The sequence below is a fragment of the Elgaria multicarinata genome, chromosome 3 (assembly GCF_023053635.1).
Source record: "Elgaria multicarinata webbii isolate HBS135686 ecotype San Diego chromosome 3, rElgMul1.1.pri, whole genome shotgun sequence".
Taxonomy (NCBI): domain Eukaryota; kingdom Metazoa; phylum Chordata; class Lepidosauria; order Squamata; family Anguidae; genus Elgaria; species Elgaria multicarinata.
In genome coordinates, this window is record NC_086173.1 from 165142039 (window position 1) to 165158183 (window position 16145).

Consider the following 16145-nt stretch of genomic DNA (forward strand, 5'->3'; position numbering starts at 1 on the left):
TAGGTTTCAAGTTTGCACCTCTCTCTGAGCAGTGAAGGGGGGGGGAGTCCTGTATGTTGAATGCACTTAGGATAGGGTGACCATATGAAAAGGAGGACAGGGCTCCTGTATCTTTAACAGTTGCATAGAAAAGGGAATTTCAGCAGGTGTCCGTTGTATGCATGTCACACCTGGTGAAATTCCCTTTTTAACTGTTGTGATGAAGAGGAAATTTCACCAGGTTCCCCATATATACAAATGACTCCTGTTGAAATTCCCTTTTCTATGCAACTGTTAAAGATACAGGAGCCCGGTCCTCCTTTTCATAGGGTCACCCTAACTTAAGACAGCTTAACGTTCACGGCTTATCAGCCCAGCCAGGCCGTCACTGGAGCCTTTGAACAGCAAGATAAAGACATTATTATTATTACTATTATTATTTATTTATTTATATAGCACCATCAGTGTACATGGTGCTGTACAGAGTATAACAATAAAATAGCAAAACCCTGCCGCATAGGCTTACATTCTAATAAAATCATAATAAAACAGTAAGAAGGGGAAGAGAATGCACCAAACAGGCACAGGGTAGAGTAAAATTAACAGTATAAAAGTCAGCTCAAAATCAAGTTTTAAAAGCTTGAGAAAAAACAAAAGTTTTAACTGAGCTTTAAAAGCTGCGATTGAACTTGTAGTTCGCAAATGTTCTGGGAGAGCGTTCCAGGCGTAAGGGGCAGCGGAAGAAAATGGACGAAGCCGAGCAAGGAAAGGAGAGACCCTTGGGCAGGTGAGAAACATGGCATCAGAGGAGCGAAGAGCACGAGTGGGGCAATAATGTGAGATGAGAGAGGAAAGATAGGAAGGAGCTAGACCGTGAAGAGCTTTGTAGGTCAACAGGAGAAGTTTATATTGGATTCTGAAGTGAATTGGAAGCCAATGAAGAGATTTCAGAAGTGGAGTTACATGGTCAGAGCGGCGAGCCAAGAAGATGATCTTAGCAGCAGAGTGGTGAACAGAAACCAATGGACTGATGTGAGAAGAAGGAAGGCCAGTGAGAAGAAAGTTGCAGTAGTCCAACCGAGAAATAACCAATGCATGAACAAGAGTCTTGGCAGAAGAGACAGACAAAAATGATCGAATCCTGGCAATATTATACAGGGGAAAAATGACAGGATTCGATCATTTTTGTCTGCCTCTTCTGCCAAGACTCTTGTGGTTTTAATTTTTGTGAACCGCCCAGAGAGCTTTGGCTATTGGGCGGTATAAAAATGTAATAAATAAATAAATAAATAAATAAATTGTTCATGCATTGGTTATTTCTAATATTCTGTATAATGGCAATATTATACAGGAAAAAACTTGTATATTTCCTAGTAGGAAGTCAAAATAAAAAGCTGAACACAGTCTGAATGGGAGGACTTTAATCTGCAAGAGCGTCTGCTTTAATTGCACGGTCACAAGTTTACAGCTTTCTGATATCTCTCGATCCATCTTGGCTTCCTTTCAGTCACGATTAGACGAGAATATAAAACACAACTTGCAAGGCTGGGCCCAGTTCCACACCAGAGCTCTCTGCAACTGCCTTTCATTTCATGTGTTCAAAATAGAGGAAGTTAACACATAAGAAACTTCTTTTGAGGCCAGGAACCAAAGAACTACAAACAAGCATCAGAGGCCCAAATAAAGTTATGAAGGGGGAGATACATACCAAAAAAATCCCGATTTCTCACCCTGCCTCTATGCCTCCCCCTCCCCTGAAATGATGAATTTGAAGATTATGTATGTTTATTTTAGTATAAGGAATTAATATCCGCTGTATTTTCTCTGTACCCTACCCAGTGCCTGTTTCCATTCTCTTCCCCTCCTTATTGCTTTACTATGATTTTATTAGAATGTAAGCCTATGCGGCAGGGCCTTGCTGTTCACTGTTTTACTCTGTACAGCACCATGTGCATTGATGGTGCTATATAAATAATAATAATAATAATAATAATAATAATAATAATAATAATAATAATAATAATGTATTGCTTTTTATTTATAAAGTGGTGGTGAAGTGACCAGTGCCAATGCAATGCATGTATAGGAATAAGTTGTTATTATTATTATTATTATTATTATTATTATTATTATTATTTATATAGCACCATCAATGTACATGGTGCTGTACAGATTACACAGTAAATAGCAAGACCCTGCCGCATAGGCTTACAATCTAATAAGTTGTAGTAAACAATAAAGAGGGAAGGAGAATGCAAACAGGCACAGGGAAGTGTAAACAGGCACCGGGTAGGGTGAAGCTAAACAGTATAGAGTCAGAACAAACTCAATATTTGAAGGCTATAGGGAAAAGAAAAGTTTTTAGCTGAGTTTTAAAAGCAGTGATTGAGTTTGTAGTTCTCAAGTGTTCTGGAAGAGCGTTCCAGGCGTAAGGGGCAGCAGAAGAAAAAAGCCGAGTAAGGGAAGTGGAGGTCCTTGGGCAGGCGAGAAGCATGGCATCAGAGGAGCGGAGAGCACGAGCGGGGCGATAGTGTGAGATGAGAGAAGAGAGATAGGCAGGAGCTAGACCGTGAAGAGCTTTGAAGGTCAGCAGGAGAAGTTTATATTGGTATATAATAATATATAGTGTATTTATACTGGTTATTTTACCTCAATTTCTATACGTATCATTTTACAATGAGTAATTATTTGAACCTATACAATACTGTTTGTGTATTCTTCTAAAGAGGCGTTCATAAAATAATACAGAGTAAATTCAATAATAAATGTATAGTTGTCTGAATAAACTATAACTTTAAATTTTGCATTGCTGCTGTTTTTATTTGGTTGAGCTTTTATATTGTATTTTGTACTATGGTTTTATACTGTTGTTTTATACTTCGAATGTTTTTAATTTTTGTGAACTGCCCAGAGAGCTCCGGCTATTGGGCGGTATAGAAATGTAATAAATAAATAAATAAATCAAATATTTTAACGAGCAAACCATAATAATTTTATATTCTTAAAGTGACAAAGTGAATTTCGATATGTATAGGGTGACCCTATGAAAAGGAGGACAGGGCTCCTGTATCTTTAACAGCTGCACAGAAAAGGGAATTTCAGCAGGTGTCATTTGTATATATGTGGAACCTGGTGAAATTCCCTCTTCATCACCAAAGTTAAAGCTGCAGGAGCTATACTAGAGTGATCAGATTTAATTGGGGGCAGGGCACCTGCAGCTTTAACTGCTATGATGAAGAGGAATTTTCACCAGGTTCCCCATCTATACAAATGACACCTGCAGAAATTTCCTTTTCAATAGAACTGTTAAAGATACAGGAGCCCTGTCCTCCTTTTCATAGGGTCACCCTACATATGTAAAGGGCACTAAAAAAAAAAAAAGTATTGCATTTTTCTATAGTTTCCCCCAAAATTTCTGATCCCCTGACCCCATGGCGTCAACATTTCCGGAAGCTTTTGCATTTCTAGGCCCAAAACAAGGAAAACCAGGACTGGAGATTATAATGCCCTTTGCACTTTTCAAAACAATCCTTCTTGCACAGCCCTGAGCTAGGGCAAAGTTTGAGGCTGCCCCAGTGGCTAAATCTGCATAATCTTAAAACGTGGCAAACAAGCTATTATTAAACAGTGAGGCTTGATTCTCCTTTAGTTAAGTTTGCTTAGAATATATTTACAGGGCCTTGCATGAGTATTCAGATCTCTTTTTAACATTTGTAACATTTTGTAACATTCCCTTTGTAACATTTTGTTGTGTTACAAACTGGGATTAAAATCAGGTTAACTGGCATGTTTACCATTTCCTTCCAACAAGAAAGGACTTATATATCATACTTTTGTAATAGGCCACTTTTATAAGATTTTAAATAATATATACACACACACACACACATAGGCTTTAGTGGCATTCTGTCATGTTTAAAAACTTTTTAATGCTAAGGCACAAGCCTCTGTAGCAATGTGCTTAATTAACCTAATAGCAGAAATACGTTTTAATATTACATATTGTTTTACTGTATTCTATTTTATTATTAAAATAAAATAAAATAAGGCCCCCTGAGGAAGGCCTTAGAATAAAGGACTCCCAGAGTGCAGGACACGGAATAACAGGCTCAAGTTAAAGGAAGCCAGATTCCAGCTGGACATCAGGAAAAACTTCCTGACTGTTAGAGCAGTGCGACAATGGAATCGGTTACCTAGGGAGGTGGTGGGCTCTCCCACACTAGAGGCCTTCAAGAGGCAGCTGGAAAAGCATCTGTCAGGGATGCTTTAGGGTGGATTCCTGCATTGAGCAGGGGGTTGGACTCGATGGCCTTGTAGGCCCCTTCCAACCCTGCTATTCTATGATTCTATCACAGGCTGAAATCCTTCAGGCTACCTGAAAATAAACAGTTTTCATCCTGAGAACGTGTTTGTCTTCTTTTTGATCTGCTTTACCTCCTTCTGCTGTTGATGTAAATCAAATGCAGTCTCATGAGATAAATATATATGTAGGGTGACCCTATGAAAAGGAGGGCAGGGGAAATTTGCTCTTCATCACAACAGTTAAAGCTGCAGGAGCTATACTAGAGTTGACCAGATTTAAAAGAGGGCAGGGCACCTGAAGCTTTAACCTTTGCGATGAAGGGGGGATTTCACCAGGTTCCCCATATACACAAATGACACCTGCTGAAATTCCCTTTTCAATACAACTGTTAAAGATACAGGAACCCTGGCCTCCTTTTCATAGGGTCACCCTAAATATATGGGCACCTTTTTACAGACAGTTACATGCTAAACTTTAGATCAGTTGCCTTTAATTATTACTACTACTAATAAAAAACCCTAGAAATAAATAAGAAACAAGAATTAAAATTTAGAAATTATTGTATTTTTACAGATGTTCATTAGAGGGAATACACAAATCAGTGTTTGTACAATATGTTTCCCCTAACCGAAGGTATTTATAAATTTTAGTTCTATAAAATGACTTAAAACAATTTGTTTAACACATTGATACTACATCACTGAGTTCTTCCCATTTTAAGGGTTTTCACCCAGTGGATGATCAAGGCCTGCTGCCTGCAGTTAAAGAGTTAAGAGTGATCCGATAAAGAAATGTAACAGCTAGAAATATCTGGAGTAACTGTCATCTTATGCCGTTGTGTAAACCCCTTGGACCATTTGGCATTCATTATTGTATCTATATGTTCACAGTCATTGTTCTGTATGTCATAAATAGCTGTCATTTACCATAGAATCATAGAATAGTAGAGTTGGAAGGGGCCTACAAGGCCATCGAGTCCAACCCCCTGCTCAAAGCAGGAATCCACCCTAAAGCATCTCTGACAGATGGTTGTCCAGCTGCCTCTTGAAGGCCTCGAGTGTGGGAGAGCCCACCACCTCCCTAGGTGACTGGTTCCATTGTCGTACTGCTCTAACAGTTAGGAAGTTTTTCCTGATGTCCAGCTGGAATCTGGCTTCCTGTATCTTGAGCCCGTTATTCCATGTCCTGCACTCTCGGAGAATCGAGAAGAGATCCTGGCCCTCCTCTTTGTGACAACCTTTCAAGTCTTTGAAGAGTGCTAACATGTCTCCCCTCAATCTTCTCTTCTCCAGGCTAAACATGCCCAGTTCTTTCAGTCTCTCTTCATAGGGCTTTGTTTCCAGACCCCTGATCATCCTGGTTGCCCTCCTCTGAACACGCTCCAGCTTGTCTGCATCCTTCTTAAAGTGTGGAGCCCAGAACTGGACGCAATACTCTAGATGAGGCCTAACCAGGGCCGAATGGAGAGGAACCAGTACCTCACATGATTTGGAAGCTATACTTCTATTAATGCAGCCCAAAATGGCATTTGCCTTTCTTGCAGACATATCGCACTGTCGGCTCCTATTCAGCTTGTGATCTACAACAATTCCAAGATCCTTCTCGTTTGTAGTATTGCTGAGCCAAGTATCCCCCATCTTATAACTGTGCCTTTGGTTTCTATTTCCTAGATGTAGAACTTGGCATTTATCCCTATTAAATTTCATTCTGTTTTCAGCCCAGCACTCCAGCCTATCAAGATCACTTTGAAGTTTGTTTCAACTTCACCCCACAATAGTTTTTTTTTTCATGTATCACTGGTACCTTTTGATGCTTTTGTTCTGGTTAGTGACCCCTCTCTTTTTACAGTAAGTCATTGAATCATAGAATAGCAGAGTTGGAAGGGGCCTACAAGGCCATCGAGTCCAACCCCCTGATCAATGCAGGAATCCACCCAACAGTCAAATGGTAAACATGCCAATTAACTCCATTTTAACTCCAGGTTGTAACACAACAAGATGTGGACAAGTCCAAGGCGGGCAAAGCTCTGCTTATCACTTTTCTATGAAATAACTCTCAAAGCAATTTAGAATACGAGCTAACAGCAGGGGAAAGAAAAAAAATCATAAGACTATGGAAATATCCTATTAACTAGAATGCAGCTGGATATCACACTATATGAATGCAATCGTGGGTATTAGATAGAAAAAAATTCCTATAATTCATGCAGTCCTAATGTTTTCCTGCTAATCTGAACCCCGCCAGGAACAGGGGCTGGGATCAGAGTAGCAGGAAAACATTAGGATTTCCTTGCAGAGTGCCCATTGTACGCAGAGCTGAGGAAACAATACCGTGAGCCCTTAATTGTTGGGTTCAATTATATCTCCTCTGCAAGCATAACTCTAACACTACTGGCTGGTACAGATATTACACGTCATATATGACAAGTTATTACACGTCTGTAAACCACCCAGACAGCTTCAGCTATGGGGTGGTATATAAATGTAAAGAATAATAAATAAATAAATATAGGACTGCCAAGTTCGTCAAAACAGGCTCTTGAGAAACGAAAGTCACTGGCAGCCATAAAAGACTAAACTTATTTATATAATATAATACGTCAGCAAATATTGTCCAGGGTTACAAGATGGTTTAACCTGCTCTTGTTAGCCATTTTATTTAACACTTTGTATTTTGGTATTACCTCTGGCGTGAGGAGTATTTTATTATGTTTCTGTATGTGCATGGCTGACAAGCTAATAAGCAATATAGAATCATAGAAAAGCTGAGTTGGAAGGGGCCTACAAGGCCATCGAGTCCAACCCCCTGCTCAATGCTGTTGTTGTTGTAAATAGAAGCACGGGAAACCGCCTCCTACCAACTCCGAAAAAATAATAAAAAATTAGGAATATTCTAGCCAGATCTTGCCCTTCAACCCAGAAAACCAGCCACACATTACAGGGGTAAAAAAAACACAAAACTATCCACTTTCATCACTGTGAAGAATGCGGCCCCTCTCAACTTTTTCTCTTGGAGTTGTGAAAGGGGTCCCTGCCCCGGACGGCTTACAAAACAAACACGCCAGGAAAGAGGGATCAAAGCTCCACTCCAGGAGGCAACTCGCCAAATATCCCCCCCAATCGCCCCCAGGGCCAGCTCAAGCCCTTTGGCTGCCGGAGGCGGAGCAGGGAACGGCTCCTTCCTCCCCCCCAACTCAGGGACCCAAAGCCAGTGGGGTGATTCTGGCACCCCAGATGTTGAAAAAAAAACCCACAAGCGCCATCCCCCACTCCCTGTCCTTGGAAACATAATAAAACAAACACGAAACAACAAACCATTAAATGCATTGAGGAGCCCCGCGGTGCCTGTGGGTATTACCAGCCCTAGACATTTTGCTGCCTGGCTCTATGGGTCACAGCACCCACAAGCGGCTCCCACCCACTCACCCGCCCCCAGGCAGTGAAAAGACAGGGATCCATCCAATACTGACCCTTCAAGTTCGCATGTGGGGGGAATGCCCACCCAGGGCCCCCCATCAGCAGGAAAGCAACCCCAAGGACCTGGAGCTCCGTCATCTCGGCGTGAGACGCTGCCCTTTCCGAGCTGCGTAATGCGGAGTGGTGGAAACAACCCAAACAACTGAAACCCGGGCTAAGAGCTGGGATTGGCTGAAGGGGAAATACTCGACCAATGGGGAAAATGCGTTCTGATTCCGGCAGCGGTTGCTAGGTAAGACGAAGAGCGCAGCAGAAAGTGAAAAAGTGCTCCATAGACTCATAGAATAGCAGAGCTGGAAGGGGTCTACAAGGCCATCAAGTCCAACCCCCTGCTCAATGCAGGAATCCACCCTAAAGCATCCCTGACAGACGGTTGTCCAGCTGCCTCATGAAGGCCTCTAGTGTGGGAGAGCCCACCACCTGCTTACCCTACCCTGTACCTGTTTGCATTCTCTTCCCCTCCTTATTGTTTTACTATGATTTTATTAGATTGTAAGCCTATGCGGCAGGGTCTTGCTATTTACTGTTTTACTCTGTACAGCACCATGTACATTGATGGTGCTATATAAATAATAATAATAATAATAATAATAATAATAATAATAATAATAATAATAATAATAATAATATATACAAATGACACCTGCTGAAATTCTCTTTTCTATGCAACAGTTAAAGATTCAGGAGCCCCGTCCTCCTTTTCATATGGTCACCCTATTAGTATACATCTGGACACAAAATGTGCACTTGGGGGGAAAATGTGCAGTCGGAAATCTGATAATGTGCAGTTGAAATAATGGTGAAAAAAATTAAGACACATGTTACGTGTATGTGTTTATTAAGAACTTAACAACAGACAGAGTCAGGGATGGCACATCACACAAATTATACAAGGATGCAGGTGAAAGCGCCTTTGATGGTGTGATTGATATTGTTGGGTCCTGTGACAGGATTGCCTGAATAGATGTGGGGGCAGAGTTGGCACTTGGGTCTATCGCATGGTCTGGTCCCTCTCTCTCTGTCCTGTGTACTATTGCAGGTTAGCATCTGCTTCAGGTTGGGAGGTGGTCTGTAAACCAGGACTCTTCTGCCTCCCAAGGCTTGTGAGAGAGAAGCGTCTGTGCTGATGATGGGTTGGAGTTCCCTGATGATCCGTTGCCGTGGCTTCAATTGGGGGCTGTAGGTGACAACCAGTGGTGTACTTCTCTGGGTCTGTCGTCCTTTCTGGGTATCCGTATGGCCCTGTCAATCATGTCTTTAAGTTTAAGGTGCTACTAGTTTTAGTGATAATCTGTCCAGTGGTGAAAGAGAAATAATGTGTTTGGTTTAGGCAGGGTCGAGTGTCTGACAGGGCATTTGTGCAGTTGGAAAACTCTCTCTCCCTCTTCAAAACGCTGCAAGCAGTAAGAGCAGTTCTTCATCCTCACTCTAGTAGGTGTCGTGTTGATGCGGCAGCGCCCTCTGGTGCCCAATGAGGGGAAAAAGCCGCTTCTTCATTCTCAGCTGATTTCCCCGAAAAGGCAGAGCCAGGCTGACTTCTCATCTAGCCACGCCACTCAGCATTGCTTAACTCCGCCCCAGCTTCCGTTGCAAAAGCAAAGCAGCCAGTTTTTCTCTACCTGCTGGGCCCGATCCACACTAAGCAGGATACAACACTTTAAAAACGTTTTGAAACGGTATATGTAATGTATCCTGGGCTTGAACCGTTGTCAAAACCTTTATAAACCATTATAAGCAGTAGTGTAGATCCTGCCCTGGTCGGCAGAAATTATGGTGCACACCACCGCCACCCATCCTCCTTCCAAATCCCTTCATGTTCAGTTTTGAGATCATTCCTCGCTCCATCCCGGGGGTCCCTTCATGAGCTGCCTCGACAGGCCAGCCAGAAGAGTTCTCCGCCACTCTCAGAGCCCTGCCTCTTGTAAAGTCAGGGAGGGAGGGGAAACTGAATGTTATTTCTTGTTTACTGATTTGATATCCCAAGGAACATTGAGAGTATATCCAGGTATTTTTTTCCTGAATCCTTTCATTCCCCACTTTGAACTTTATTTAAATTAGCCTACGGTCCCAGCTGCCACAATAGCGAAGACAGAGAGATGTCATTGTTGGAAAAGAGCCCAGCTTTGAACCAGAGTAACCTATGCTACTAGTTGCTAACAAAATGTTGCAAAATTGAAATGTCTAAGAAGCAGCCAAGAAATTCCTAGATCACCAAAATCAAGTGAATGTTCTCTTAAAGAACACTGAGTACCTATCTCTTTTAGTAGATGCTTGCTAAAAGAACAGAGACTGTGGCCAGATCTAAACCAGGCAGGATATTCCACTTTGAAAGTGGTATGAAAGCGGTATAGAAAAGGCAGGAGCCACACTACAGCTTTATTTTATTTATTTATTTATTTATTTATTACATTTTTATACCGCCCAATAGCCAAAGCTCTCTGGGCGATTCACAAAAATTAAAACCACAATAAAACAACCAACAGGTTAAAAGCACAAATACAAAATACAGTATAAAAAGCACAACCAGGATAAAAACCATGCAGCAGAATTGATATAAGATTAAAATACAGAGTTAAAACAGTAAAATTTAATTTTAAGTTAAAATTAAGTGTTAAAATACTGGGAGAATGAAAAGGTCTTCAGCTGGCAATGAAAGCAGTACAGTGTAGGCGCCAGGCGGACCTCTCTGGGGAGCTCGTTCCACAACCGGGGTGCCACAGCGGAGGAAGCCCTCCTCCTAGTCGCCACCTGCCTCACTTCCTTTGGCAGGGGCTCACGGAGAAGGGCTCCTGTAGATGATCTTAAGGTCCGGGCAGGTACATATGGGAGGAGGCGTTCCTTCAAATAACCTGGCCCCAATACAATATAGCAGTATTGACGTGCACTGACAACTGTTGGGGCCCATTGACACATACCGTAAACCTAGGGTGACCCTATGAAAAGGAGGACCAGGCTCCTGCATCTTTAACAGTTGTGTTGAAAAGGGAATTTCAGCAGGTGTCATTTGTATATGTGGGGAACCTGGTGAAATTTCCTCATCATCATAAAAAATGGATTGCCCATACACATGTATTTTCACACACACACACAAACACCCTTTCTCTCTTCCCCACTTTTCTGCTTCTGGGCTGGGGTCAGTGATGGAGTCTCTTAACTGGAAAATGTAGGGCTTCTCTAAATGAGCGATTTATTGTACACTCATGATTGGCCACTCACGAAACTCTCTCGTGAACGACCAGGACGTCTGCTGTGGCATCCGTTGAAAATTCCGTCATGAAAAGAACCACTTTTAAAGTGGTAATATCTGACAAAAGTGGGACCTTCTGCAACTAGATGGCACTCTCTCAATGGAAGGGAACAGAGTGCATTCAGAGGGGGAAGTATTCAATTCAAACCACGTTGCTGCTGCCCCTCTCCGTCCATGTAATGCAGCCTATAACAGTCGTGCCAAAAAGCAGTGCCCCAGGTAAGCAACATGATTTCCCCTTAATGGAAAGATGCCCTTAATGGAGCAAGCCAAATGATGGACCAAGAGACACACATTGCTGACCTTTCCTTCTGGCTGTGTAATGAATAACAGAGACGGCTGTGTATTTTATTTTCTACAGCAACCTTCCCCAAACTAGTTCACTTCTAATGTGGTTGAGGATGATGGGAATTTGCTGCAGTTTGCAGCTTGAAGAGGAGAAGCAACTTAGCTCTCTGAGAAGCCATTGAGCAACATTGACTAACTGCGATTGGTCTGTTTGAATTGCAGCTTCTCTTCCTCCCCTTTTCAGGTACTTCAAGCCTCCAGTCTGCTGGAGGCGCGAGCCTTCGGTGCGAGCCGAAGGACGAGAGCACAAGGGCTCTCGGCCTGTGGCTCTCGGCCGTGGGCGCGAAGCCGGTCAAGCGGATCTTCTACTCCGGAGGAAAAACCCCAGCCACGGTCCGGTCGCTGCCACTTTCTGATTCAGGTCACGATCTTCTCATTGTCTCCTCTCAGTTCTTTTCTCCTCATATCTGTTCCTTATGGCTCGTTCCAATCTCGTCTCTCCTAACTTAGTTCCTATCCGGTGTCTCCCCTCTTCTCAGCTGCCTTTTTCGTGTTCCTTATGGAACTGTCGCTCTGTTGCTTCTAAGGCCCCTGTCATCCAGGACTTGTTTATCTCCAGGTCTCTCCACCTCCTTGCTCTTACTGAAACCTGGCTTCCTGCCCATGATACTGCCATCTCTGCTGCCCTTTCTCTTGGAGGACTCTCTTTCTCTCACACTAGTCGCCCAGAGGGTCGGGGTGGTGGTGTGGGTCTTTTATTATCTAGTTTGTGCCAGTTCCAGCCTCTTTCCATTCCATCTTCACATTGCTTCTCCTCCTTTGAGGTACATGTGGTGAGACTCTTCGCTCCGCTGCGACTGCGGGTTGCAGTTCTGTACCGCCCCCCTGGCTCATCCTCTAAATTTCTCTCTGATCTCGACTCGTGGCTGTCCTTTCTCCTCTCTGACAACTCTCCTACTCTGATCTTGGGTGATTTCAATATTCATGTGGATGACCCTCAAGATGCTGCAGCTCTACGATTTCGCTCATTATCTTCCTCTTATGATCTTAAGCTTTGGTCTGATGCACCCACACATTCCCTTGGACACTGTCTGGATCTTGTTCTCACTCGGAATTGCTCTGTGTTGGACTTTTCTACTGCTCACTTTCCGTTGTCAGATCATCACCTAGTTTCTTTCAATATTACTCATAATCCTCCTCCTTCACGTCCCGCTTCTCGCTCTTGTCGTGACTTGCAATCTATCAATTACGAGGCTTTTTCCCAGTCTCTAGCCTCCTCCCTTCCTTCTGTCTGTTCGGCTGTCTCCTTGGACTCAGCTGTCTCCTCCTTTAATTCCTCCTGTAAGAAATGAAGGGGTTAATTGAACTCTAAGCTGCCCTTTGTGTTTTCTGTGGACCCTGCAAGAGGAAGTGGCTGACTCACACATTCCAGAGAGATGTGGAATGGCAGGGAAGGGAGATGGGATTAGGTAAAGGTATCCTGTTTAGCCCACTCCTCTCACACAGGTTTTATAATTGTATCCCACTCCTCTCACACAGGTTTTATAATTGTATCCCACTCCTCTCACACAGGTTTTATAATTGTATCCCACTTCTCTCACACAGGTTGTGTAAATGTATTCCACTCCCCTTTTTCTTTGTGCATCCCACCCCCTTCATTCCACTCCCCTTTTTCCATTGTCAGCTGACCCTATGTGAATAAAAGTGGTGTGCAAGCTCCGATCAGGGTCCGACCCTGTTCGAGTCGCACCTCAGTATACTGATACGTGGTGTCCTCTGCAGTGATTTTCTACGCTCGTCTTTCGTACCTAAGGTCAGGGACAAGAACCTGCCATATTTCTAACACTCCTTATCTTCAACTCTTGATAATCTTGCTCCATCTACAACTCGGATAGTTCGCCCTTCTCAACCCCAACCGTGGCTCACCTCTTCTCTCCGCTACCTTCGCTCTTGTTCCCGGGCAGCTGAACGCCTTTGGCGTAAGACCAGGGACCAAGCAGACTTTGTCCATTACAAATTTGTTCTCTCCTCTTTCTCTTCTGCCATCTCACTGGCCAAACAGCAGTACTACTCAAGGCTGATCCAGTCAAATGCTAGGCATCCTCAGCGGCTCTTTGCGTCCTTCAATTCTCTTCTGAAGCCTAATCCGCCATCTCTCCCCGCCTCTCTGTCTGCTAATAACTTTGCCTCTTTTTTCAATGCTAAAATCCAAACTATCCGCTCTGATCTGGCCAGCTCTGCTCCTCTTCCAGTTCCTGTTCTTCATCTGTCAGCTCCTCCTGCAAATTTCTCTGCGTTTCCTTCGGTCTCTGCGGATGAACTGTCTACAATACTGCGCTCTTCGAAGCCTTCCACTTGTTCTCGTGATCCGATTCCTTCTCGCGTCTTTATTAATCTTATTCCTGCTATCCTCCCTTCCTTGCTACATATTATTAATCTTTCTCTGTCCTCTGGTTCATTTCCTTCTGCTTTTAAACATGCTACAGTCTCTCCCATTCTCAAGAAACCTACTCTTGATAGGCTATCTCTGTATAACTACCGACCTGTCCCTTTGTTGCCGTTTGTTTCAAAGATCCTGGAGCGGGCGGTCTACTCTCGCTGTCTTGACTTTCTTTCTAGTAACTCTGCTTTGGATCCATTTCAATCTGGATTCCGTCCTCTGCATTCCACCGAAACAGCCCTTACTAAGATCACCAATGATCTCCTTACTGCCAAGTCTAAAGGCCTTTATTCCGTTCTTATTCTCCTTGATCTAACTGCAGCCTTTGACACGGTTGATCATGATCTTCTCTTAGATTCCCTTCATGACCTTGGATTTTGTGGCTCTGTCTATAACTGGTTTGCCTCCTATCTAGCGGGTCGCTCTTTCAGCGTGTTGACTAATGGCAGCTCATCTTCCTCCTTTCCCCTTTCAGTAGGGGTTCCGCAAGGCTCAGTGCTTGGCCCGTTGTTGTTTTCCTTATACATGTTGCCCTTGGGCAAGCTTATTCAATCTCATGGCCTCCAATATCATCTGTACGCCGATGATACACAACTATATCTGTCATCTCCGGAACTTTCTCCTGATGTTCACGATCGTATCTCGGCATGTCTTTCAGATATCTCAGCTTGGCTACTTCATCGTCGCTTGAAACTTAACATGGCAAAGACTGAATTGCTTGTTTTTCCTCCTAAACCTTCTCCTCATCTCTCATTCTCTCTTACTGTCAATGATGTTACGCTTACTCCGGTCAAGGAAGCTGGTAGCCTTGGCTTTATATTCGACTCCTCGCTCTCCTTTATTCCTCATATTGAGGCAGTAGCTAAATCTTGTCGATTTTTCCTGTATAATATTGCCAGGATTCGATCATTTTTGTCTGTCTCTTCTGCCAAAACGCTTGTTCATGCACTGGTTATTTCACGGTTGGACTACTGCAACCTTCTTCTCTCTGGCCTTCCTTCTTCTCGCATCAGTCCGTTGGTTTCTGTTCACCACTCTGCCGCAAAGATCATCTTCTTGGCTCGCCGCTCCGACCATGTTACTCCGCTTCTGAAATCTCTTCATTGGCTTCCAATTCACTTCAGAATCCAATATAAACTTCTCCTGTTAACCCTCAAAGCTTTTCACGGTCTAGCTCCTTCCTATCTCTCCTCTCTCATCTCACACTATTGCCCCGCTCGTGCTCTTCACTCCTCTGATGCCATGTTTCTCGCCTGCCCAAGGGCCTCTACTTCCCTTGCTCGGCTTCGTCCATTCTCTTCTGCTGCCCCTTACGCCTGGAACGCTCTTCCAGAACATTTGAGAACTACAAGTTCAATCACAGCTTTTAAAGCTCAACTAAAAACTTTTCTTTTTCCTAAAGCTTTTAAAACTTGATGTTGTGCAGACTTCTACTGTTACTTTCTACTGTTAGTTTTACCCTACCCTGTGCCTGCTTACCCTACCCTGTACCTGTTTGCATTCTCTTCCCCTCCTTATTGTTTTACTATGATTTTATTAGATTGTAAGCCTATGCGGCAGGGTCTTGCTATTTACTGTTTTACTCTGTACAGCACCATGTACACTGATGGTGCTATATAAATAAATAATAATAATAATAATAACCAGACTTCCCGGTCACAGTGCACTTCTGATGCTTCGGACTGATGGTCTTATGGCAGGGGTTGGGTGCGGGCACATGCTTTAGTTACATCCCAATTAGATTACTGTAACATGCTCTACATGGGGCTGCCTTTGAAGACTGTTCAGAAACTCCGGCTGGTTCAAAGAGCTGCAGCCAGATTGTTGACTGGGGCTAGTTACAGGGAGCAGACAATTCCCCTGTTAAAACAGCTCCACTGGCTTCCGGTCTGTTTCCAGGCACAATTTTCACCCCTTTCTGTAGGGGTTCCGCAAGGCTCGGTGCTTGGCCCGTTGTCGTTTTCTCTATACATGTTGCCCTTGGGTAATCTTATTCAATCTCATGGCCTCCAATATCATCTGTATGCCGATGATACACAATTATATCTTTCTGCTCAGGATCTTTCTCCTGATGTTCACGATCATATCTCGGCATGTCTTTCAGATATCTCAGCTTGGCTGCTTCATCGTAATTTGAAACTTAGTATGGCAAAGACTGAATTGCTTGTTTATAGCCCTTCTGACACCATGTAGTATTTAATGTTTCTTTTATCTGTAGAACACTCTCCAGACAGCATACAAAGAGTAACCTTTATTGAGTAAGTCACGATACATACTAACTGCCCTCCAATACCAGGTACAAATCATTTGTACAAATCATTAAGAACATCAGAAGTGCCCTGATGCTGGATCAGACCAGGGGTCCATCTAGCCCAGCACTCTGTTCACACAGGGGCCAACCAGCCATCGGCC

General features: G+C 43.4%; 1 protein-coding gene across 4 annotated transcripts in view; it reads right to left on the reverse strand.

Moving 5' to 3' along the window:
- Nucleotides 1-7863, reverse strand: part of LOC134396416 (H-2 class I histocompatibility antigen, Q10 alpha chain-like) — a 73517-nt gene extending 65654 nt beyond the window's left edge. For all 4 annotated transcript variants that reach the window (XM_063122910.1, XM_063122911.1, XM_063122909.1 and 1 more), the window contains exon 1: nucleotides 7752-7863. In XM_063122910.1, coding sequence (XP_062978980.1) covers nucleotides 7752-7836 — 85 coding nt within the window. In that variant the 5' untranslated portion in view covers nucleotides 7837-7863. The remainder of the gene's footprint in view (nucleotides 1-7751) is intronic.
- Nucleotides 7864-16145: the final 8282 nt, after the last annotated feature.